Genomic DNA, 25472 nt, shown 5'->3' on the forward strand with positions numbered 1-25472 from the left:
AGTCCCCCCCACCTCCACCTCACACTGCACATTACTGTAGAGCTCCCCTTTTCCGCCCTCCACTCTCCCACAGTCCTATGTACAGAGTCCTGAGAATGACCCTCTCCCAGCACTATCCTAGTTCTAGTACATTCCATGCTGCAGATGTAGAATCATTCGAGGTCGTGTGAGACTTCAGGGTTTACATTGTCTTTGGGGTGTTCCATATCTCTAAGTCTCCCTCTTGTCTATGTTCCGCTTCCAGAAGAGACGAGAGCATGGAGCCGGCTTCCCGGCCAATCAGGAAGCCGGGCAGCGTGTAATGACGCGCTGCCCGGCTTCCCGATGCCGGAAGTATCGGGCTAGGCATCGGAGCATTTGGGCAAGTATGAGTACTCACCCAAATACTCGGCATCAGCACCGATACTAGTATCTGTGCGTCCCTAATTATAATGAGTTCTGTTGTGTGCTGTGCTGGCAGATTCCACTATTAGTTGTAAACTAGATTTGATCACGGTCTGTCCTAACAAAGGGTTAATGATCTGGAAGCATTGTATGCCAATGGGAGGAAGCTCGGTGTGTCCCCAGTCTTTCTATGGGGACAGACTCCCTCTCCTACAGTTCGGAATAGCTTGCAGTCTGCACAAAGACCTCCTCCAAACAAACATCTAAACGCTAATAAGCGTTTGTTTTTCTCGGGTATGCTGTATGAATGGGAGGACATAAACCTATAGGTGGGTGGGTGGGCGGGGGGTCTGAAATGACTGCAAAAGTGGAAATCCATGCGTATGGTTACCCTAACTGGTTACAGATTCAATCCCTAAGAAATGTCTGCATCCTACAGCCAAATAAAACTGTTCATCCTGCCAGTCCCCTGAGGAAACAGTCACTTCCTAATGGTAAGTGGCCACAAAAGCCGATTTTATCCTAGCGCGGTCAGTTTGCGTCTCTTCTTCTGACGGGAAATAGGGGACGCCATGCTGACACACGGCAGGCCTGTAGAACCATAGTCGGAGTGTGGCAGCTTCTAGCAGGGATTGGCAAGGAATGTCCATTACCCCTCTTAGTCTCCATTTTGCTGCTGGATAATGCATTTCAAGCAGAAGTTCCTGTGTACCTGTGAGGTTTGGTCACATCTATGTGCTGCAGTTGAGCATGGTTTTAAAAAACAGAACATGTGAACGGGTAACAGGTTTATTGCAATGATTGTTTTCTGTTCGTTCATTTGCATCATGAAAAAGAAAACGTTTGAGCCAAAGCGCATTTATAATGCACAGAAATGGGAATGAATAGTTGAGTGTGAAGCCAGGCAGGTGTCTAGGGCCCTGAACAATAATGAAAGTTCCTGGAAAGTCCCTGGCTGACCATCAGTGCCAGCTTTATAATCTCTGTATGTGCAGCTTCCTTTCACTTAATGGCAGCATGGACCGCTTTATCAGAATGCCCGGAGTATGTGGCAGGTCGGTTCAGTCAGAAATCCCGGACAGCATGAAACAAATAATGTTGGCTTGTTTTGGGTACCAACCGGATGTCCCGTCCCCCCACACTACCAAGTCTATGGGCAGTTTGAGATTCTACACGGGTTGTGACAATCGGACTTAATCATCAACGTTCGGGGAAAATTCATTTTTAAAGATGTGATTTATCAGGTCCCTGGATGCTTGTGACATTACAGTAACTTGAATGGTAATTGGAAGTGGCAAGGCCAAGGCCCGTGTAGCACTAGCAATCCTGTTGTAGGTGGGTTTCTAAGAGAGCAGAGGCAACACTCCTACTCGCTCCCTTGCTGACCGAACCAGCAAGTTGTTGTTTCATCGTTGGTGCGTCACGCCGGAGCAGCATTCTGCAGCATTTTGTCTAATGCTAATCCTAAGGGCTTGCATACACTGGCCTTTCATTGTGTTAGAACTAGGAATGTACCCATATCAGTGCCATGCGACCCGATTATCAGGAAGTCGGGCCGCGGATCATGACCCGTCACCCGGCTTCCTGATTGCCTGTGAAGCTAGTGTTCTAGCACTTGCCGAGGCTACCCGGCTTCCTGACCAATCAGGAAGCCGGGCAGCGAGTCATAAGGTGACGTTTGGCTTCCTGATTGGCTAGGAAGCAGGCTTCACTTGTTGTTTGGTCAGGAAGCCAGGCTGCCTATCGGGAAGCCAGATGGCATGTCATGACCCGCCTCCCAGCTACCTGATTGGCTAGGAAGCTGGCTTCACTTGTTGCTAGGCAGCCTGGCTTCCGGACCAGTCAGGAAGCAGGTCATTATGTGCCGCCAGGCTGCCTAGCAGCAAGTGAAGCCGGCTTCCTATCCAATCAGGGAGGCGGATCATGCTTCCTGATTGGCTAGGAAGCCGGCTTCACTTGTTGCTAAGCAGCCTGGCTTCCTGACCAATCGGGAAGCTGGACGGTACCGCTTGACTCGCCCCCCCCCCGGCTTCCTGATTGGTCAGGAAGACAGGCAGCCTTGGCAAGTGCTAGGACACTGGCTTCACAGGCAATTAGGAAGCTGGACGGCACCTCCATACTCCCTCGGCACTGCCCGTGAGAGGGGCGAGTACTCGCCCAAATACTCTGGTCCATCCCTAGTTAGAACTTTGTTTCAATTACTGATATATGCAGTGACATACCTCCTTAGGTCATAGTATGTGTGGACAGTATGGCCATTTGCTGACTTGGCAGAATCCATAAGCAGGTTAACTCTTCAAAAAAAAAGACACAGATGTTGTATTGTGCTTAGCTGAAGTAAAACTACATTGGATTCAAGGGATGTATTTCCATTCTTTTCCAGTGTAAGAAAACAATAACTTTCTAAGCCCTGTCTCTGCAGTAGATTGTGAAACTCTACTGAACAGTGTAAGGCAGGAGGGAGTGTCTATCTACAGACTGTACTAACTAGAACTAAATAGTAGGGGGGACATCCCAAGGGCAGGCTAATTTGGCAGTACGCTCCCTGCCTGGGATCAGTAGATACCACTATCCAACACTATGCAATACATTTCAACGACAATATAGCACATGGGTAGGCAACCTCGGTGCTCCATCTGTGGGGAAACTACAAATCCCTTTGCCTCTGGTACTCATTCCTGTGGCTGGCCTAGTCATTGCAATGCCTCGTGGGATTTGTAGTTTCCCCACCAGAGCTTGGCTGCTGAGGTTGCCTACCCCTGATATAACACAATTATGTGGGACACAACAGTGCTCTTCCTCCAAACGTCAATATGGATGCTGAAGGCTTGATGTAGGTCTCCAGCAGACTTTAAATGCATCTGAAAGCTTTGTCCATGTACACAAGCTCTAAAGGCTCTTACAACAATTTGCCTAATCCAATCCAGTACAGATGATTTGAGAAACAAGTGTAGGTCTGTATTTACTCCTCAACCTTACCAGATACACTATATTACCAAAAGTATTGGGACGCCCCTCCAAATCATTGGATTCCGGTGTTCCAATCACCTCCATGGCCACAGGTGTATAGGATGACGCACCTCGGCATGCAGACGCTTCTACAAACATTTGTAAAAGAATGGGTCGCTCTCAGGAGCTCAGTGAATTCAAGCGTGGTGCCGTGATAGGTTGTCACCGTTGGTCTAAAGTCCATCCGTGAAATTGCCTTGCTACTAAATATTCCGCGGTCACCTGTTACTGGGATTATAACAAAGTGGAAGCAACTTGGAACAACAGCAACTCAGCCACGAAGTGGTAGGCCACGTAAACTAACAGAGCGGGGTCAGCGCATGCTGAAGCGCACAGTGCGCAGAAGTCGCCAACTGTCTGCATAGTCGATAGCTACAGACCTCCAAACTTCGTGTGGCCTTCAGATTGGCACAACAACAGTGCGTAGAGAGCTTCATGGAATGGGTTTCCATGGCCGAGCAGCTGCATCCAAGCCTTACATCACCAAGTGCAATGCAAAGCGTGGGATGCCGTGGTGTAAAGCACGCCGCCACTGGACTCTAGAGAAGTGGAGACGTGTTCTCTGGAGTGACCAATCACTCAGATGGACGTGTCTGGGTTTCAAAGTTCATGTGTAAAGGCGTCCCAATACTTTTGGCAATATAGTGTATATCACGGTTTTATGCCTTGTTGGGAGAGTCAAACAAGTGGGTTGTAAAGTGCTCGCCTTTCCCAGGCACATAGATGCACATTCAGCTGATTCAGTCTTCTAGAATAGGTCATGGGAAAACGAGCACACTGGGCACGGGACATTTCGTGTCAATAGCCAGCTTTAGCGTCGCTCAGTATGAGCCCCATAAATCGAGCTTGGTCAGAGAGGAAGTTTCTCGGGAGTGAGATGCACCTCCTGGTGGACTGCAGGGGGTTGGCGTGTCCTGCTTGTACTCCCTAGTGGGATGTGGTCAGGGTCCTCCAATGTGGAGGTTCCTAATTCTTGGAGTAAATGCATTTCTCTTTGGCACACTCTCTTTTTTTTTTTTTATAGCGAGACTTGAACTTTCTACCCAGTTGGCCCTGTGAGTCACAGGCTGATGTACTTAACTAATTACCGTGTGGGTTGCTATGAAATGGTCACTGATCTGTTCACACCATATGCAGTGCGTTCCGGCCGGCTCACTTTTTTGCCGGGCAGGAGGGGGCGTGGCGGGCCATTGAAGTGAATGGCGCCATAGGCGCGCCCTCGGGCCGCAATGCGATCGCCCGCACGGGATCACAGGGCACATTGTGCTTGCGGTCCAGTGCGGTCAAAATGCTGCAAGCTCCTTTACGGCCGCCCGAAACTAATACAGATGTTTGGACGGGAGCACGTGGCTGAGACACAGGTAAGTTTAAACCTGTTAAAGGGTTTTTTCTTTCCTTAAGTTTTTGCATATATCTACTGCTCGCTAGCAGTAGATATATGCAAAAACACGCTGAGGGTTTAATAACCCTTTAAAGCTGGCCATTCACTATACAATCTGATGGTACAATCCGTGTCCTTTTAGATTTACCAAAACGAAGAAAAACCTAAAGAACCCCTTCAATTTGTATCAAATCAGGGAGGTCCTAGCATTACATAGTTAATGGTGGATTTAACCGAGATTGTACAATCAGATTGCATAGCCGTTGGTTGCTTTGCAATTGCATTGCTTACCACCCTTGCTCCTTACCAACTAAAGCCTCATCCGTCATCCTTGTGCCATTTTCTGTAATCAGACCCCCTAGTGCTATCTTACAACGTAGAAACTCTGACTGTGTGACAAGCCTTCTGTTTCCAATCATGATAGTCAGGAAATTGGCTGTGCCGCACGTTCAATGTTCCTGCTGACTGAGATACAATCAGCACACAGGCTGTACTGCCTGGACACATTCCAGACCAGTGTCCTTCCTACCAGAGACCTCACCGCCTTCATCATTTATTGTCTCTATGGCACCAGGTTTTTATACTGTGGATGTTGCTCCAAGTCATTTTATTTTTTGACAGAAGTTGGGGTGCTGTTGCAGTAGATCTAAAATCAAAATATAATTTGGCTTCAAATAATTGCTATTAAAAAAACTTTAAGTAACCGCAAGTGTTTGCTTCCCACCACAAATAGAAGACCCCGCAACGGCTCTGTTCCAGGTCATGTGACTTAAAGGAGAACTATGAGGTGAGTGCTTTTCACTCACCTCATAGTTCTAGCCGACCTGTGACAATGAGACTGTCACAGGTCGGCCCAGTAGATCGGGAGGTGAGTAAACACATACCGGCGTTCGCTCACCTCTCGATCCTGTCACAGCTCTCTGCCGTGACGGGAGGGGCTGGATTCTCCCCACTCCGATCCGCCAGCGCTGACTGGCGGAACGGACGGGGGAGGGGGCGGGTACAGCTGGCTCTGCCTTTAGATAGTCAGAGCCAACTGTCAGTCACGCAGCTGGGCAGATCCAGAGATAATTGCTCGCGGTATACTGCGGCATCTCGGTATACCGCGAGCTACAGCTCGCGGTATACTGAGCCTAGGGTAACGGGAGGACGCTAGTTTGTGTCCTCCCGTTACCCTAAGGAGAACTATGGGGAAAAGCCTTAACCCCCATAGTTCTCCTTTTTAATGCTATGAGCCACAGCCCCTCGTATGAGCAGTCTCGGGGCAAAGCTGACGTCCTGTGCATAATGTGATTTGTTGTTGATTTTACAGGGTTATTCACAGAAGGGTGAAGAGTTTGGAGAAGTGAACAATCTAGGACAACATAGCTGAGCTGGAAAGTGAGCTAAATTGGAGAATTTTTCCAAATCAGCTATTTTGTCCTAGATTGTTCACCTCTCCTGCCTTCTCCAAACCCTTCACCCGTTTGTGAGGAACCCTGTTAATGTCAGTATAACACATGGCAGACTTTGATGCCACTCAAAGACAATAATATATTTATATAGAACAGAACAAACGTTTATTGAATAAACAGGTTGAAAGCAGTAAAATAACATATATTGTTTAAAAATGACCAAAATGGATACATCAATATAAGTAATGCCTCTATACTTCCCCATCTGATATCACTTCACTTTATTTATTTCACATTGTCTTTCATATGACTCGCAACATATTCCAGGGTGAGTCTCACCGATCCATTAAAATTAAATGTTTCAACTGCTTAATAAATCACCTACAATGGACGCTGCTCCTCGATGATCCAAAGTTTTTATTTCCTGCAGAATCAGCAGGTCCCCTGAGCACTGGTACTGATATCCTGTTTTAGGGCGGCTCTTTTCCCTTGTAAGGTCCTATAGAGACGCCCTTGTGTGTGCTAGTAAGCTGTATATGTCTTCACAAACGCACACATCAAGGCAAGCCCTTCGTACCCCCCTCGGCTCCTCCTTCCTCCCTCCTCCATGATAGTAAATGGAAAGGTGCTGGAGATTTGCTTTGCTCCTTGTGATCTTGTATTGGACAGGAAGTTCAGGGAAGCCAAGATCAGAGAATTGGCGTTGTTTAGAAACATGACTAGTGGTTAATGTGAAACAATACTTTGCTGGCTGATGTATATTTGTTTAATTTGGATTCATTATTGAAGAAAAGTTTGATAGTTTTAATACTAATCTAAAGTAGGAAAGCAAGATAGTTACCTCAACATGTTTCACGGGTGTACCCCATCTTGCTTGCTTCCCTACTTTAATCAATCTGTAAAGCCTGGTTCACACCTGGGCATTTTGTAGCGCGTTCGAACGCTCTGCAAAACGCTCAAACACAGAAATCCCATTGTTTCCTATGGGTATGGTTCACACCTGGGCGTATTTCTGCGTGTCTGAACGTGCTACAAAACGGCCTAAGCCCAAAGAAGTACATGTACTTCTTTGGGGCATTTTGGTCTCGTGTTTCCATTGGGATACAGCCAAGTAGCCCAGGGAAATGCGCGTTTGTCGTGCGTTTTTTTACCGCGAATCGCGGTAACGCGCGACAAACGTGCATATTCAATACGCCTAGGTGTGAACCCAGCCTAAGTCACAACCTGGATGTAGCTGAGCAAATAGCTCAGAGCCTTCCATTAGTGTAGGTCCAGCAACGTTATGTGCCCAAAAAATGAGGTCAGCTGCCTACCTGAATATACTGAATGATCAGGTTTTCCCATCAATGGATTTTCTCTTCCCCGATGGCACATTGGGCATATTCCAAGATGACAATGCCAGGATTCATCGGGCTCAGATTGTGAAAAAGTGGTTCAGGGAGCATGAGACATCATTGTCGCACATGGATTGGCCACCACAGAGTCCAGACCTTTCCCCCATTGAGAATCTTTGGGATCTGCTGGAGAAGACTTTACACAGAGGTCCGACTCCCCCATCATCACTACAAGATCTTGGTGAAATGAATGCAACTCTGGACGGAAATAACTGTTGTGACATTGTATAAGCTTATGGAAATGATGCCATGGCCAATGTGTGCCGTAATCAGAGCGGTCGCATGATATATTGGAGTGTATGGCTTTATGAAATGTATAACTATTGTGAAGCAATATCGGATGGGGAAGTACAGAGGCATAGCCGATTATTGATGGATTCATTTTGGTAATTTTCAAACTGTCATTTTACTGCTTTTAACCTGTTGTTATTTATTCAATAAATATATTGGTGGAATTGATCAAAAACTGGAGCAGATTTGCACTGCAACCAATCAGCTTCTATCTCTCATTTTCAAATCTTACCTGAGCAAACTGAAGAGAGAAGCTGATTGGATGCCGTGGGCAGCTGCTCCATATTTTGTCTGCTCCAGTCTTGATACATTCCCCCTCATTGTCTTTGAATGGGTACCCTAAAAGTCTATGTGTTATACTGGTTTAATACGTCATCATTTGGGATGTGATACCCCAGATGCCAACCCATTCGCAACATACTAACATGATTTACCATATACAAGAAGATGCTTGTCATTGGTTTGTGTGAATGTGGCTTGGCTACGTGAAGTCCAGGAAACCAGAAGTCATAGGGAGGTGACATGCTAGAGAAACTTCAGACTAACTAAAAAGCCGAATGTAGTTCTAAAACCAGAAGCTCATCAAATGTAAATGCTTAAAAATGTTACAATTTCTTATAACAAGAAATCAGCCAGTATACGAACATCCTGCCGGAACCGTGCGGGCCACCCATTGCCGGGGCCGCGCCCGTCGTCAAGCTGGGGCCGTGCATCCTACCCCTGTCCGAGCTGTGCACTAAGTCGAGGAGATATAATAATCCAGATAGGAAACGCTTAATGCAATTAAATGATCACTTTTGGGTGGACTGACCCTTTAAATCCTTGGTTCTCAACTGGTAGGTCGTGATCCAAAAGTGGGTCGCGACCCCGTGTTCAGTGGAATTGTAGAAATGTCACCAGCACACCAATCCTTTTAAGATAGCAAAAGCTTCATTTATTGAAGTTTTTTGGTCATATGACCAAAAAACGTCAATAAATGAAGCTTTTGCTATCTTAAAAGGATTGGTGTGCTGGTGACATTTCTACAATTTTGCTTCCGCGGTCACTGCGAGCACCCCCCACTACAAGGGACATATCGGTAAGGAGTGCGACAAGGATAGTACCCATGTTCAGTGGGTCGCTGCATGCCTTCCACTTTTCTAGGTGAGAGGTTCCTCAGCCTCCTAGTGCAGCACTGTCAGTTCTCGCACCAAGCAGCCATTCAAAATATGCTGCCCGTTGCCGAGTGTCAGCTTGAGGGGGAGTGGGCTGGGGGTACGGCTGCGAGGGAGCTCCATCCATAAATGCATTGCTTACAGCTTCCTCACAAGTCCTATAGAGGTGCTGGACTGAAGTGACATCACATTCTGGCTCCCGGCACTTCTACAGGGCACGCAAGGGAGCTGTACAAGCAATGCACATATGGATGGAGCTCCATCACAGCACAGCAGCCCACACTGGACCCAGGCCGAGGATCCACTCCAGTTCTTGTAATGTAGGGAGACTGGGAGGATCTTAAAAAAAAATTAAAATTTTTGGAGTGCGTGTGAGAATATATGTGGTTCTGTACGAACGTCAAGGTTTTTGAGGGCCCGTTCACACCATCACAGTACGTTAATAGCACAGTCCCGTGCGATTAACACACTGTACCACGAAATCGCACCTACTGTGCATTCTGGTGTGGGGGTTGTGTTGCATTGCCATTCATTTGAATGGTACCCTAAACACACCTCCCAGCCACAGTTCGTACATCCACACCGGAACGCGTGGTACCCTAATATCGTGTGTGCTCCATTACAGTGCGACTTAGGTCACGACTTAATGACCAAGGACAAATGTGGGTCCTAAGGTTACACAGGTTGAGAACCGCTGCTTTAAATGTTGACCTATTCCTTTCAAAGGATCTATCTTTTCTACAGTGTGAAGACAAAGCTTCCGGGCACTCTGCTAACACGTGCTGCAACACTTCTCTGTTGGGTGTTGGTGATAACGGTTAGCTGATCTCTTTGTATCAGCGAGGAATAAGGTCAGCTGACCAGTTTTGCATAGAACTGTGACTGCACAGAGTCCACGTCTCAGAATGTAGCGCTAATGTGATAACTAATCACAAGCTGCGACTGTCATGTGAGTAGAGCTGGCGGCCAGGACTTGGAAATGTCTCTCAAAAAGGGGTCATTTCATTACTACTGTAACTGCATTTAAAGGGAAAGCATCATGTTTTTCTAGTAAGCAAATCATTGGAGTTATCGGTGGACTGTTAACCTTGTCAACTCAAACCATTTAGTTGTGGAAGGCAGCTTTAGTGCTCTGCGATATGAGTGATTAGTGGATAGGTTCCTGGTTAGGTAAGTTCCTGTACTCTTGCTTTAAATCGCAGAGTATTTTGTTTATTAGGGAAATGCAGGGCGTGATCTTTAATACAGCGCGGAATGTATCATTGTGACCCTATGAAGTATTGCCAGGGAAAATTCCTGCTAGGATAGCAATTCATACAGCCAGAGTGCCCTACACTGACACCTTGTGGTCGGATGTGAAATTCTAGTCTGCAGCTCAGCTTAGTATACAATTTAGTGTGTGTTATACTGTATTATATACTAATCTAATCTCCCCTTCAATACACCATCCTGCTCCCCTGCTCCTGCATAAGTGAATAACTTTCCACTGCCCAGAACCACTGTGATGTTTATCCACACCGGCTGTCTCTGTATGGTTCTGCTCCTATGCCAGGCTGAAGACTGATTTGACCATAGAGTATAATGGCATCTGCACTTCACCAGTGTGTGTTTTTTTATTTTTTTGTTTCAAGTGTGCTACTTTCAACAAAGAATGTAACATTTTTCAGTGTTTACCCTGTAAACACTGTTAAAAGGTAATGTTTATTAAAGTGACTCTAAACTCAGGAGTTAGGTCTTAAAAAAACAAAACATTCAAGTGCCTTAACTATTAACAATGTATCTTATTTGTGTATCACTCGGCTGTAGATCATCCAATCATCTCTGAATTGGTGCTGATACTGTCCTTCCTTCTGAAGGCAATGGCTACTTTTGTTCCCCATGGTCCCTGTGTGTGCTGTGAACTAGTCCCCGCTCCAAGCTCGCTCCTGTGATGGACTACAATCTCGCGTTTAGTTTACTGATTTGTATTGAGACTGTAGTCCATCAAAGGGTAAAAGTATGAATAGGGTACTTGAATACATTTTGTATGGTTTCACTTGTAAACACTGTAAAAAGGTCATGTTTATTAACCACTTCAGTACCGGCATGTTACACCACCTTCAGTACCGGGCCATTTTTAAGTTTTGAGTGCTGTGCAAATTTGGCTGAGAATTCCTCCGTCACGTCACACTAACAAAATTTATTGGATTTCATTTTTGGGAGACAAATCGGTTTCTCATCGGATTTAAACATTTTGTAGAACATTCCTATCGTTTACTGTTCTGAAGAAATAGCTTTTTGTCTCACCATGTCCTTTCTGATACCTAAGGCCAGGTCCATACCTGGGTGATCCAGGGTCGCATGGCAATTGTCACGGAATTCCACAGCCCCGCCGATCGTACTGGCGGTGCCATTATTTTCTAATGGCACCCCAGGCAGATTGTGCGGTTTTCCGCCACGATATCGCCCCTGCAATCGCACAAATTGCAGTTTAAAAAACTGTGCGGTGCGTGTTGCCAAAGAAAGTACACGTGCCTTTTTTCAGCGATTTGACTTCAATGAGGTTACATGCGCACGGCAATGAGGCCATGCAGCAACCACTGTGCATCTGCATACGATCGGGCGGTCCCGGGATGCACGTCCCGGGATCACGGAAGTCTGCGCCGTCCCTTTAATGGGGGGGGGGGGGGGTTTGTTCATTATAATCACCTGGTGCATTTTATGTGCTCTGGTAAGAAAAGTGGCGGCATTCCTTTTGCAGGGGATGCCTAAATTGTTACTCATATCTTAGTGCGTGCTCCTGAGAAATCACTGAGCCAATCACAAGCAGGAAATGACATTTCTGGGGATTGTAAACGTCAACGTTGTACAGACCATTTCCATGTCGCCATACTGCATTGAATTTTTTTTTTTTACAAATTACAGCGGCTACAGCCTGAAATGAAACATTAACTTACAAAATGGCTTGTGTAGCAGTTTTTAATGCTATATTATTTAAATGAAGATGAAGTTTTCCTTTTTGGAAGGGCTCTCATTGGGCAGGAAAGACCTTTTAGACTAAAAGTCAGGGAAGTCATGCCCCTGTTAAAGTGCAACTAAATCAGAGGGGAGTACAAAGGAAGCTTTTTCTAGCTTGTTTTAAATGGCCATTAGGTTCACTTGCAGTTTTGCTGTGTCCTGCTTTAGTAACTAATTTCTGCACAGGTATGCTGTGCTGTACTGGAAAAGATACTTCATATGAGACACAACTTAAAATGAGAATTATTTACATGGAGGGCAAGTGTGGATGTTAATTTAAAAGCTTTAAGATAAATAACGGATTTAAGAAAAAGTAGAGTTGCACTTTAACTTTTTTTTGATTAATTTGATTTGTTTGTGGAAATGGAGAACGGAGCTCATGTCACAGTGTGCAGCTAGATGGCAGTGCTGAATTAAATGAAGGGGATGTGCAGACTTCTGATTGCAGGCGAGAAAATAATTCAGAGTTTCAAACTTTGAGCATGTAGCTTTCTTTTTGTACACAAACACGCAGGGGAGTAGAAGTTCTATCCCTGTAAGATTTAAGGTCTCTTCACATGAAACTGGCTTCTCTTCGCAATGCCCAAGCATGTTGAAGGGGGGAAAAATGTTTTTGGCATTGCAAGGTCTGAAGGATGAAATGTATCCTGGAGAGATTGGGGGAAGATACTGTATGTAAAGCCTCAAGGAAAGAAGGGTCATTCTTTTCAGTACTTTAAAACCTGCACACTGCAAGGGTTAATGGTTTATCTCTACGGTAGCCGTGTAAGGCAGTTTTACTTGCCTGATCCCCACTCCTCCTGGAAGTCCACGCACACCGCTCTCTTCCCCTTTGTCTTCTGGACTGACCCTCAATGTTCTCACGTATAATGCTGGGCTATGGACCCTGCATTGTATGCCGTGATGTCAGCAGGACATAAAGAAGACGCTGCAGGCACTGGTCTTGGAGGCCGCGGGCATTAACAAGGTTCTAGGACTCGCAGAGAAGCAAGTTGAGCCCAGGGAGTGGGAGCTAGTTGTTGGGTGGCACCGAACATTTTGCTGGGTGGCACCAAAAAGAAAGAAATATACATTTACTGCAAATCCCAGCAATACATTATACAGCAATGCAGAATATTACCACCAGCTATTGAGGACTACAAATCCCAGCAATACATTTTACAGCAATGCAGAATAATACCAAAAGCTATAGAGGACTGCAAATCCCAGCAATACATTATACAGCAATGCAGAATAATACCAAAAGCTATCGAGGACTACAAATCCCAGCAAAACATTACACAGCAATGCAGAAAAAAAGCACAGGAGAGAAACAGCAGGCAGCATTTCTAAACTAGCTGTGGAGTTCAGGTGCAGTTTTGCTGCACCATACCTGTACATAGAGCACTCTGTGCTGCCACTCTTCTCCGCAGTACCGGCCTGATGTCTCCGGGCGGAGGGTCTCAGGAGATGGACATGTGCGAGCCAGCAGAAGCGCTGTAAACAGAGGCAGCTTGTTGTTTTCCAAGAAGGCTGCTGCGAGGTCCCCCAGCAAGTGTGGGTTCTAAGGCAGTTGCTTAATTTGCATAAATCAAAGCGCCGGTATTTGGGTATTGTAGCATTTTTATGAGTATACATATATACACTCACCGGCCACTTGATTAGGTACACCTTGCTAGTACCGGGTTGGCCCCCCTTTTGCCTTCAGAACTGCCCGAATTCCTCGTGGCATAGATTCAACAAGGTGTTGGAAACATTCCTCAGAGATTTTGGTCCATATTGACATAATGGCATCACAGGCCCAAAGTGTGCCAAGAACATATCCCCCACACCATTACACCACCACCAGAATGAACCCTTGATACAAGGCAGGATGACTCCATGCTTTCATGTTATTTACGCCACATTCTGACCCTACCATCTGAATGTCGCAGCTGAAATCGATTCATCAGACCAGGCAATCCAATTTTTCCAATCTTCTATTGTCCAATTTTGGTGAGCCTGTGCGAATTGTAGCCACCGTTTCCTGTTCTCCGCTGACAGGAGTGGCACCCGGTGTGGTCTTCTACTGCTGTAGCCGATCTGATTTAAGGTTCGGCGTGTTGTGCGTTCAGAGATGGTATTCTGCATACCTCGGATGTAACTATGTCTCCCCATTCTCCTCTGACCTCTGACACAACAAGAAAGTCAGGAAATCACCAGCACTCAGTAGTAAAGATAGATATGTCCTTTTTTATTGGACAGAAAATGTCACAGACATCCAAATAAACCGACTTTCCTGTGTTTGCACGGCGCCATCCGTGGTAATTCATCACTACGAGCACCACTTTTTTCTTATCTGGCCGGGACTGCTGTGGGGAGTGCGGAGGGTCTCTCCATCGACTTACCTCTGACACAACAAGGCATTTTCGTCCACACAACTGCCAATCACTGGATCTTTTCTCTTTTTCAGACTATTCTCTGTATACCCCGGAGATGGTTGTGTGTGAAAATCCCATTAGATCAGCAGTTTTTGAAATACTCAGACCAGCCCGTCTGGCACCAGCAACCATGCCACATTCAAAGACCCTTAAATCCCCTTTCTTCCCCATTCTGATGCTCGGTTTGAACTTCAGCAAGTCGTCTTCCCCACATCTAGATGCCTAATTGTATTGAGTTACTGCCATGTGATTGGCTGATTAGCAATTTGTGTTACCAAGCACAGGTGTGCCTAATAAAGCAGCCAGTGAGAGTAAATGCATTTATTTATACTATATATCTGCATTGGAGTGCTATTCAGAAGGAATGTTCAGGTGATTGATATAACTCCCTGACACCTGCAGGGTTGATGTTCTCGGCTGTCACCACAAGCCCGATCAATAAGCTGTCAATAAAGGAACGGTTACACGTCCCCATAAATGAGGTAACTGCTGTTGGTGACAAATAATTGTAGCGATTTTCTGCTCAGATCAGACTAAATGATACATTAAGATTTTACACTTCACGGCCTTAAATAAAAAAACATGACCACCTATGAGGGGACAGTGTCAGCGCTCCGAGTATGTAGAGGAAATGTATTTTTACACTGAATTTGGGTGTTATTAGCTGTTGGTCTTTAATGTGGCTAATTTGGGGGCATCTAAGTCTGGCTGTACATATGCAGATGTGATCTGTTTCGGGTTGGAGGGGAATTTGGCCATTATTGGCTCTCTGTCTATCGGGTCATGTAGAGTGGCTTATTTCGGGTATTTATTTCTGGCTGTTCATCTGCAGATCTGTTTAGATTTTGAGCAGATGGGCTAATTTTTTGGCGGGTCCTTTTTCTCTGTGGAGATATTTTCAAGATTTCAAATTTATTAAAATAATTTTTGCGAACAAGATGAACTTATCCCTTTTTTTTTTTATTCAGAGCAAAGTGACCGTGTCAGCGCATAGTCATCTCCCCTGATGCCCCCACTGCCTATCATTAACACCCACAGACATGTATACTTACCCGTAGCCGTGGCGACCCACTTTTGGGTCACGACCCACCAGTTGAGAACCAAGGCTTTAAAGTATGTGTCACAAGACAAAAATAGGGGCTGCCGTCTTCTGAATATGGCACTTGTCTGGTGCCTGTATCTCTGGGTCATCGACCTGGAACATGCAGCAAAGAAAAGTCCAGGATGCTTCTTCTGGATCAGTAACTCAAACAATTGGAGCCATGACAGCCAGGCTGCTGACAGACATGGAATACTAGTACCGGCAGCCTCTAGATTTCTCTACATACAGTTTTTCTGTAACTTTGTATAAAAGCCGGCGCAGTCCAGGCTTCTTTTGAGTCTTTTCATTCAGATAAGCAGAAGAGTTGGACTTGGAATTATTACTTTTTCAGGTCAGGGTTTCGCACACCTACTTGGGAACACTCTGGTTGTTGACAGTAATGACTCTGCCAGGTGATTCTTACCCTGAGGGCATTGGTGGTGGCTGTTGGGTTGGTATAGAATTTTGCATGCCGCTTTTATGCAAGTGTACAGTAGCAGGTTTGTATTACACTCTGTACTATGTTGAGGTGTACTGTACACCCAGATAGGTGTGTCAACACGTTGCAGGGAATAACCTACTTCCACAACAGATTATGTTCTAAAGATTTATTCATACCTTTACTGTAATACCTGAGAGAGAATCCTGACATTCTTTTAAAACCTGTCATGTCCGAAACTTACAGCGGAACTAATCTTTTATATTTGGTATTTGGTCATTCTTGGTTCATCCATTCACACCCCCCTCAACATTCTAATGACATTTTTGAATAGAACTGTGTGTGAGATTAGTCATGGCCAAAAATATTGGCACCCCTGCATTTGTCAGATAATGTACCACTTTGTGCAGAAAATTGTTGCAATTACAAATGTTTTGGCATTCTCATGTTTTATTTCTTTTGTTTTGTATTGTTATGACGCAAAGTAGAGGGGAAAAAAAAGCCAAACCTGACACATTCCACGCAAAACTCAAAAAATGGACTGGACAAAATTTATTGGCACCGTCTCCAAATTGCAAGAAATAATTGCATTCCATGTTTTTGTGGAAAAACATAAACAACCTCAAGCTTACAAGTCCATCTCCAGAGATCTTAATGTTCCTGTGTCCACTGTGCGCAACATTGTCAAGAAGTTTACAGCCCTTGGCACTGTAGCGAATCTCCCTGGACGTGGAGGAGAGAGAACAATTGATCAAAGATTGCAATGAAAGATTGTTGGAATGGTGGATAAAGACCATCAACTTCCAGACAAATTCAAGCTGACCTTCAGGCACAGGGTACAAGTGTCAGCTCGCATTATACGTCACCATCTGAATGAAAAGGGATGCTATGGTAGGAGACCCAGAAGGACCCCACTGCTGACACAAACATAAAAAGCCGGATTGGAGTTTGCCAAAACTCACCTGAGGAAGCCAAAATCCTTTTTGGAGAATGTGCTGTGGACAGACTAAACAAAATTTACAGCTTTTTGGTGCAGCCCATCATTCTACTGTTTCCAGAAAAATAAATGAAAAAATACAGTCCAACATGGACTTATGTTTTGGGGTTTCTTTGCTGCTTCAGGCATTGACTTTCTTGACTGTGTGCATGGCATTATGAAATCGTAAGACTACCAAAGAATTCTAAGGTGCAATGTAGGGCCCAGTGTCAAAGTTAGGTTTCCGTCATGGGTCTTGCAGCAGGACAATGACCCAAAGCACACGTCACAAAGCACCCAGAAATGGTTTCAGACAAAGCGCTGGAGTACTGGACTGGCCAGCAATGAGTCCAGATCCAAATCCCATAGAGCACCTGTGTAGAGATCTCAAAACAGCAGTTGGGAAAAGGAACCCTTCCAATCTGAGAGACCTGGAGCAGTTGGTGAAAGAGGAGTTGTCCGAAAATTGCTGTAGAGAGGAGTGAGAAACTCATTGATGGTTACAGAAAGCGATTTGATTTCAGTTATTTTTTTTCCCCGAGGGCTGTGCTACCAAATATTAATTGAGGGTGCCAATTTTGTCCAGTCAATTTTTGGACTTGAGCGTAGAATGTGTCAGGTTTTTGGCCATTACTGTACATGATTTCTCACAGCAAGCCCTGATGAAGGGGGGGCTTTTGGACCACCGAAACGTGTTGGCTATTCCACTCAATTGTCCGCTGACCCTAGTGGAATAAAGTTGTATCTGGACTATTTTTAATCGGTGTTGCAATTCAATTCCTACATCTACTAGGTGTGAATGGGGACTAATAAACCAGAAATCCAGAATAGCTTTCCAATACATTTCATGATATATTTGAAGGAATTTATATCTGGGCTGATGGGTGTGTTTTTTTATTTGGCTGGGGTTCCTCTTTAAGATCTAATCTCCAGTGGGAGTCTGGTTTTTGTTTTATGTGTAATACACATGGAATTCTTCCCAGCTATTGTCCTTTTTACTGTATGTGCAATGTTCCTAAATGAAACACGTGGCGAGATCGGCCCGGAGGCCTTGTCTTCCACAAGGTACAAACTGAACTGTAGTTGGCGCTAGTTCAAACCTTGAATAAAAATAACATTGCTGGATTGCATAATGCCGGAGTATGAGTCACCGTACAGCTCAGAGACAAGAGTATCAGCAATATCATCATACCGTACTCTAATAATACACTGCGCCCGAGCGCCGCTTTACTTTCCCTGTGCTTCATGATGACAGTCAAGGATAAGTGGTGGGAATGAGGAGCTCTGGAAGAATGAAGTCCTGGTTCAGTGGCATCCTAGCAATAAATATTTTCAGACTGCTCGCAGACACTCTGGAGCTGTGTCCAGGCTCTTGTAGCAACGTAATTGTGGATATAAGAGGGCACCGGGCTCTTGTAGTAATGTAATGGAGGATATGAGAGAGCACCGGGCTCTTGTAGTTACATAATGGAGGATATAAGAGAGCACCGGGCTCTTGTAGTAACGTAATGGAGGATATAAGAGGGCACCGGGCTCTTGTAGTAACGTAATTGTGGATATAAGGGAGCACCGGGCTCTTGTAGGAACGTAGAAGATATAAGGGAGCACCGAGCTCTTGTAGTAACATAATGGAGGATAAGAGACCACTGGGCTCTTGTAGGAACGTAATTGTGGATATAAGGGAGCACCGGGCTCTTGTAGGAACGTAGAAGATATAAGGGAGCACCGAGCTCTTGTAGTAACATAATGGAGGATAAGAGACCACTGGGCTCTTGTAGGAACGTAATTGTGGATATAAGGGAGCACCGGGCTCTTGTAGTAACGTAATTGTGGATATAAGGGAGCACCGGGCTCTTGTAGGAACGTAGAAGATATAAGGGAGCACCGGGCCCTTGTAGGAACGTAATTGTGGATATAAGGGAGCACCGGGCTCTTGTAGGAACGTATTTGTGGATATAAGGGAGCACCGGGCTCTTGTAGGAACGTAATTGTGGATATGAGGGAGCACCGGGCTCTTGTAGGAACGTAATTGTGGATATGAGGGAGCACCGGGCTCTTGTAGGAACGTAATTGTGGATATAAGGGAGCACCGGGCTCTTGTAGGAACGTAGAGGATATAAGGGAGCACTGGCACTTGTAGGAACGTAGAGGATATAAGAGGGCACCGGGCTCTTGTAGGAACGTAATTTAGGATATAAGAGAAAATAGGGGCTGCCGTCTTCTGAATATGGCACTTGTCTGGTGCCTGTATCTCTGGGTCATCGACCTGGAACATGCAGCAAAGAAAAGTCCAGGATGCTTCTTCTGGATCAGTAACTCAAACAATTGGAGCCATGACAGCCAGGCTGCTGACAGACATGGATCCCAGTACCGGCAGCCTCTAGATTTCTCTACATACAATTTTTCTGTAACTTTGTATAAAAGCCGGCGCAGTCCAGGCTTCTTTGTTGAGTCTTGTCATTCAGATAAGCAGAAGAGTTGGACTTGAATGATTACTTTTTCAGGTCGAGGTTTCGCACACCTACTTGGGAACACTCTGGCTGTTGACAGTAATGACTCTGCCAGGTGATTCTTACCCTGAGGGCATTGGTGGCGGCTCTTGGGTTGGTACAGTATTTGCATGCCGCTGTTATGCAAGTGTACAGTAGATTATTACACTCTGTACTATGTTGAGGTGTACTGTACATCCAGATAGATGTGTCAACACGTTGCAGGGAATAACCTACTTCCACAACAGATTATGTTCTAAAGATTTATTCATACCTTTACTGTAATGGGAAAAATGCTCTGATTGCTGACATTCTTTTAAAACCTGTCATGTCCGAAACTTCCAGCGGAATTCATCTTTTATATTTGGTCTTTCTTGGTTCATCCATTCACCACTCCCCCCTCAACATTCTAATGACATTTTTGAATAGAAGCTTTCTGTTTTCCTTACGTACCCTACTTTAGATCCAAATAGCGTTAGTGAATCACCTGCACTCCATACAGCGCTCAAACCATATGAAATAACTGTTGGTGCTCAAAGTGAGGACACGGATGGCGCCGTGCCACAGTCCAATCGATAATAGAAGTCACCAGCACTCTCTCTTGTAGTTTGCAAGAAGCATAAGAACTTTTATCGATGCGTCATAGAGCCAAAGTTTTGGGGCCGCGCACGGCCCCTTAGGGCGACATAGTGACCTGAGGAAGGGACCCTGCGCGTCCCCGAAACATTGGCTCTATGACGCATCAACAAAAATGCTTCTGCTTCTTACTTTAGATCCAGTCACACATGACTGAGTCTCTGTTTTTCTCTATGTAATTGCAGACAGATCATGGCTGGTAGGAGAGCCGGCAGGGCGCTGTACATAGCTTCCTGAAAACATCACAGCACCCTGACTCAGTACTCCTCAAGAGCCTTTAGTCCTGATTCAAGCCGTGGGCTAGCTCTCGGGAGGAATAATGCACATATTATAATGCCTTGATGGGTGGATGTCAGTCTGGAGAAGTGGGCCTTCCTAGGCTGGCTGCATTTGCATATAGACTACCCTAGGTAATGCCCATGTGATGCTGAGCCTCCATGATTGAAAGAACTGAAATCCAATGAATGAAAGGGGCCAACCAGGGACAATAGGGAAAGCGCTAGATGATGCTGGATGTCCTCCAGCCAGGAAATGAGACAGGCTCTATCTGACTTGCTGCAGCTACTAATGCACATTGTGAGAAGCTCGCAGTGTGCAGTGATATCAGCGGAAGCAATTCCAGTCCAGGAGAGGAGCCGGTACAACTGTGCAAAGACTGAAGGGGAGTCCGGAGTTCAGCTTTAATGTCATGTAATAATACAAATGTACATCAATTGTAGCCTTGCTTCTAATGTCCCTTTACCTGCTATATGGGTCTATACCGGACCCAGCCGGTATGCGGAGTTAACCAATCTACATATGCTTCTGTATAGTTAGGCCTTCAGCTATTATCACTGGTAATGTTTCTCTATGGGGATGTTTTACAGGTCGGTGGGCGATTCCGCACAACGGCCACGTTTGCAGTTTCAGGGCTCGGGTGTTTTGCGTTGTCATCCAGGAACCTGGCTAGTTGATGGTAGTTGTGGACTTGACACTGGAATAGCTTGTTCTTTTCAAGAGACAGAACTGTTCCCTAATTGACAATATTTTGGATAAATAGCGTCTTCATTTAGTTCACCAGAGACTTGCACTTTCTAATCTCGTTCTCTCTCTTTCAGGTCAACTCCCGCAGTTCCCAGCGATGCCGGCACCGGCAACCGGCGCCTCCAACAGACTCAGGCTCAGGTGAACGAGGTGGGTAGCACATGTACCATTTATGTAGTTGCCTGCGAGCAAACCACAGAAATAGACTAAGTTTAGCTGTGCAGTGTACTCTTCTCTTTGCTCTCTCTCCTGCACATCAATGAATTTCCAGAATGGACAGAGCTGGGTGCCCACCAAGGGTTAAACAGACTGACGACGGTGCTGTATTATTTCATACAGCTGATTTGCTTTGTCGAGAGGCGACGAGCATCATCACGCTGCAAGCAGCACCACAGCGGCGGTTGCAGACCTATTTATGAACAAATGCTTTATTTACCTCAGATCATTCTGATCAAAGGTCTGTCAGAAAATTCATGCAGAGAATTGGTTTCCGGTGCTATATTTGGCTGTCCTTTTGTCTTGATTTTTTTTTTTTTTTTTTTTTTCCTTTTTTTTTTTTTTTTTTTTGTCCCTTTTTGCTCTGTATAGTTTGTAATGAATCCAAAAAAAAGTGTGCCCTGATATTCGAATACCCATCCCTTCATTGAAACAAATTACGCTGCTCCTGCTGGGTTTCTGTTGATAAAATTGATTTGGAAGGACGGCAGTTTTTGCAGATATTCCCATTCAGAATTTTGGAGGAAGCGAAAGAGAGATCACCACAGGGGGGCATTGGCACTCTCTTCTTTAAGAATCCCGCGTCACGTGTTCAGCAGAGGAGGTCTCCTGAATAACTCTGAGCGATTTGACGTGGCAGATATGTCATAAGTGTCATTCCCTTCTTTCCTCCAATACACAGTTTAAAGGATAACTAAACTTTCACATAACTTTTTTATTTATACCTCTGCTTTTGTTTTCTTTCCCTGTGCTGTGAGAACGGCCATACGGGCATGTGTTGGCATTAGGGCAGTCTGCAGTGACCACAGAGTCACATTGAGGTGAGGCCAGTAGCTGTGTCTTGTCTAAGTCATCCCCATACCCGTGGTTGACAGTTGGATTCCTCCAATGTGAAAAGGAGCCCGTGACTATAAGGCCCCTTTCACACGAGCTGTCTGATTAGGTCTGCCTGCTAAACTAACGGGCAGAACCAATCGGAGCGCCCTTGTGAAAAGGGCATCCGTGTGATCGGGTGCCCAATGCTTATCTATCGGTCTAAACAGACAGACCTCTGTTTACAACCCGGTTACTTCCCCCTCCCCGACTCACACCAGGTGATCCATTTTGGCGAACCTGATCATGCCGGGTCAGGAGTATTCTGATGTAAATAGACACATGTCCGTTCACATCTGATTCCCCATAAACCGACATGGGGAGGGCTCATTTCAACTTTTTTGTATATGCCTTTTAGGTGGTGGACATCATGAGAGTCAATGTGGACAAAGTCTTGGAGAGGGATCAGAAGTTGACTGACTTGGACGATCGTGCAGATGCGCTTCAAGCTGGAGCTTCCCAGTTTGAGACCAGCGCAGCCAGGCTAAAGAGAAAATATTGGTGGAAGAACTGCAAGGTGAGGAGACTCATTCGTCTTATTTGTATTGTGTTGTCTGAAAAAACTTTGTACAGATATATAAAAAGGGTTGTAGCTGTGGAATTAGAGATGTTCAGTCTTTGCTCGTTATTGAATGTATCCCAAGGTCATGGTGACACATAGTATTCATATCCTGTAACTGATGATTATCATTGAATGCCAGGCCGTGCTACACTCATCAGAGGGAGTTTGCAGGAATAACATGATGTCCAGATTTACAGTCAGCTGATAGATATTTATCAGAAAATTTGTTTCTGTGGTCAATAAAGTGACACTAAACTCAGGAATTAAACCTTAAAAATACATTCAAGTACCTTAGCTATGAACAGCAATGTATCTTATTTGTGTGTCACTCGGCTGTAGATCCTCCAATCATCTCTGAATTGGTGCTGACACCGTCCTTCCTTCTGGAGGGGGGATACTTTTGTTCCCCATGGTTCCTGTGTGTGATGTAAAGTAGTCACCGCTCCAAGCTCGCTCCTGTGATGGACTACAATCTCAATGCAAAGTAGTAAATTAAACATGAGATTGTAGTCCATCACAGGAGTGAGCTTGGAGCGGTGACTACTTTATAACACACACAGAGACCATGGGGAACAAAAGTAGCCCCCTCCAGAAGGAAGGACAGTGTCAGCACCAATTCAGAGATGATTGGAGGATCTACAGGCGAGTGATACACAAATAAGATGCATTGTTGTTAATAGTTAAGGTACTTGAATGTATTGTAAAGGTTTAACTCCTGAGTTTAGTGTCGCCTTAAATTATTAAAGCAAACCGGTCATTGGAGAAATATGGGGATTGGCTCCTCCTGGAAAGGCTTGTCATCTGGCAGGTAAATCCAATATAGGGGCTGGGATATCATTATAACTATTGTTATTATTGACACATCTTTAGCTCTGACAGTTTGGCAGTGCTTTACATACTGCACGTTCACATTCCCGGCCTTCAAGGAGCTTACAGTCCTAAGGTATCTAGCTCACATATATGCATACACAGATAGGGCCAACTGACCTACCAGCTTGTGTTTAGCGCAGGGGTAGCCAAACTCCGGTCCTCCAGCTGTGGTGGAACAACAAATCCCATGAGGCTTTGCAAGATTCTCACAGACTCCCGGAGAGAGATGCGTCATGGGATTTGTAGCCACCTGCTCTTAATTGTGTCTGGGAGCTGTCCGTGACACCTTGGTCACAGTGCTGGAGGCCCGTGATTGAGTGCACTGGCAGCACATAAGAGGCATGTGCATATGCGACAGCACAGCATGCAGCCCAGTCATTTTACAGCTATGCTGGCCCATTGGTTTCAAAATGTTGAGTCTACAGCAGAATTGGGCGAGTTGATAAGTCCTCGTCTACATAAGTCTTTCCAGGTTGGTAACTCGAAGTATTGAAGCAAGCAGGTTGGCACTGACAGCCAAACAACAAACATTTTCAGCACACATCGTAAATGGATGATTTGGCTGTTGAGTGAACTTGACATAATGCTGGAATACATACATTCTGCACAGTAATGTGTTTTTTCTTTTCTTTTTGTAGATGTGGGCAATACTAATAGCAGTTGTTGTGGTTATCATCATCATAATTGTTGGTGAGTATTTATTTCTAACTACCCTTAGTCAGTCATGTTGCACCATAACTCCTTGGCAGATATTATTTATTAATAATAATAAATATAATAAAGGGGCAAGTGGAGTATCTGCGGGGGCTGGTCAGTGACAGTCAGGGGAAAGAGCAGTTGAATAATGTACTCACCTTTCCCTGACTTCCAGAGTGCAGTGGGTGATTGTCATCCTCCTGCCAACAAGATCCCTGGGCATGCTGAGTAGACAGGAGCAGGACACCACCCTTACCTAGGCACTGCGGGAGGAAGCCAGGGAAAGAGAACATACAGGTGAAACTCGAATAATTAGAATATCGTGCAAAAGTAATTGCAGTAAGTGCTGCAAAAGGGGCCCAAACCAAGTACTGAGTACATATGCATGCTTGTACTTTTCAGAGGTCCGATATTGTTCTATGTACAATCCTTGTTTCATTGATTGCATGTAATGTTCTAATTTGTTGAGGTTGTGGATTTGGGGTTCTTGGGGTTTTCATGAGCTGTAAGCCATAATCATCACAATTATGACAAATCACGGCTTGAATTATCTTGCTTTGCATGTAATGAGTCTATCTCATATATTAGTTTCACCTTTTAAGTTGCATTAGTGAAATAAAGGAACTTTGCACGATATTCTAATTATTCGAGTTTCACCTGTATATCTACAACTTCACCACCCACGAGTTTTTTAGTTGCCACTTTTATGCATCATTTGTACCTAGACTAAGCCCACCTTGTCAATTCGATGCGAGGTCCGCTTTAATGTTACTGGCTGCATGCTTGGCCGGGGCAGCAACCTAATGGTGAAAGCATGGAATCCAGGCAACTAGCACTTCCAGTGGTATCTCTAGCATGTGTATTTTCTAAGGCCGGGTTATCTTTTGGCTTTTGTTTTTGCTTTGTTCTGACCTCTCTCCTATTCTGTTTCAGTGTGGAGCTTGTCGTGAGGCACCCAGAAATCGGAGGAAAGTAGCTGAGGCCGGTTAACAAGCTGCATTTCCCCCTCCAAAGTCTGCTGTATTCAAGAGTTTCTATATTATCAGATCATTATAAATCCTTTTTATATTAGTTTAGACTTAGTATTTTGTCTCTTTCAGAGTTGAAGTGCCTTCACTGGGATGTTGAACACTCTGTATTTGTACAGTTTGCACTGTCTTAACACAACTTCAAGTGTCTTTATTACTACAGTCCGATCTTTTTGTTTT

General features: G+C 45.0%; 1 protein-coding gene across 1 annotated transcript in view; it reads left to right on the forward strand.

Annotated features, from left to right (window-relative positions):
- VAMP3 (vesicle associated membrane protein 3) overlaps window positions 1–25472 on the forward strand; it is a 26004-nt gene extending 532 nt beyond the window's left edge. The window contains exons 2-5 of the mRNA XM_018552434.1: window positions 21122–21197; window positions 22495–22653; window positions 24207–24258; window positions 25198–25472. Of these exons, the coding sequence (XP_018407936.1) occupies window positions 21122–21197; window positions 22495–22653; window positions 24207–24258; window positions 25198–25214 (304 nt within the window). The 3' untranslated portion in view covers window positions 25215–25472. The remainder of the gene's footprint in view (window positions 1–21121; window positions 21198–22494; window positions 22654–24206; window positions 24259–25197) is intronic.

Source organism: Nanorana parkeri, unplaced genomic scaffold, assembly GCF_000935625.1.
Source record: "Nanorana parkeri isolate BGI_ZX_2015 unplaced genomic scaffold, ASM93562v1 scaffold5, whole genome shotgun sequence".
Lineage (NCBI taxonomy): Eukaryota > Metazoa > Chordata > Amphibia > Anura > Dicroglossidae > Nanorana > Nanorana parkeri.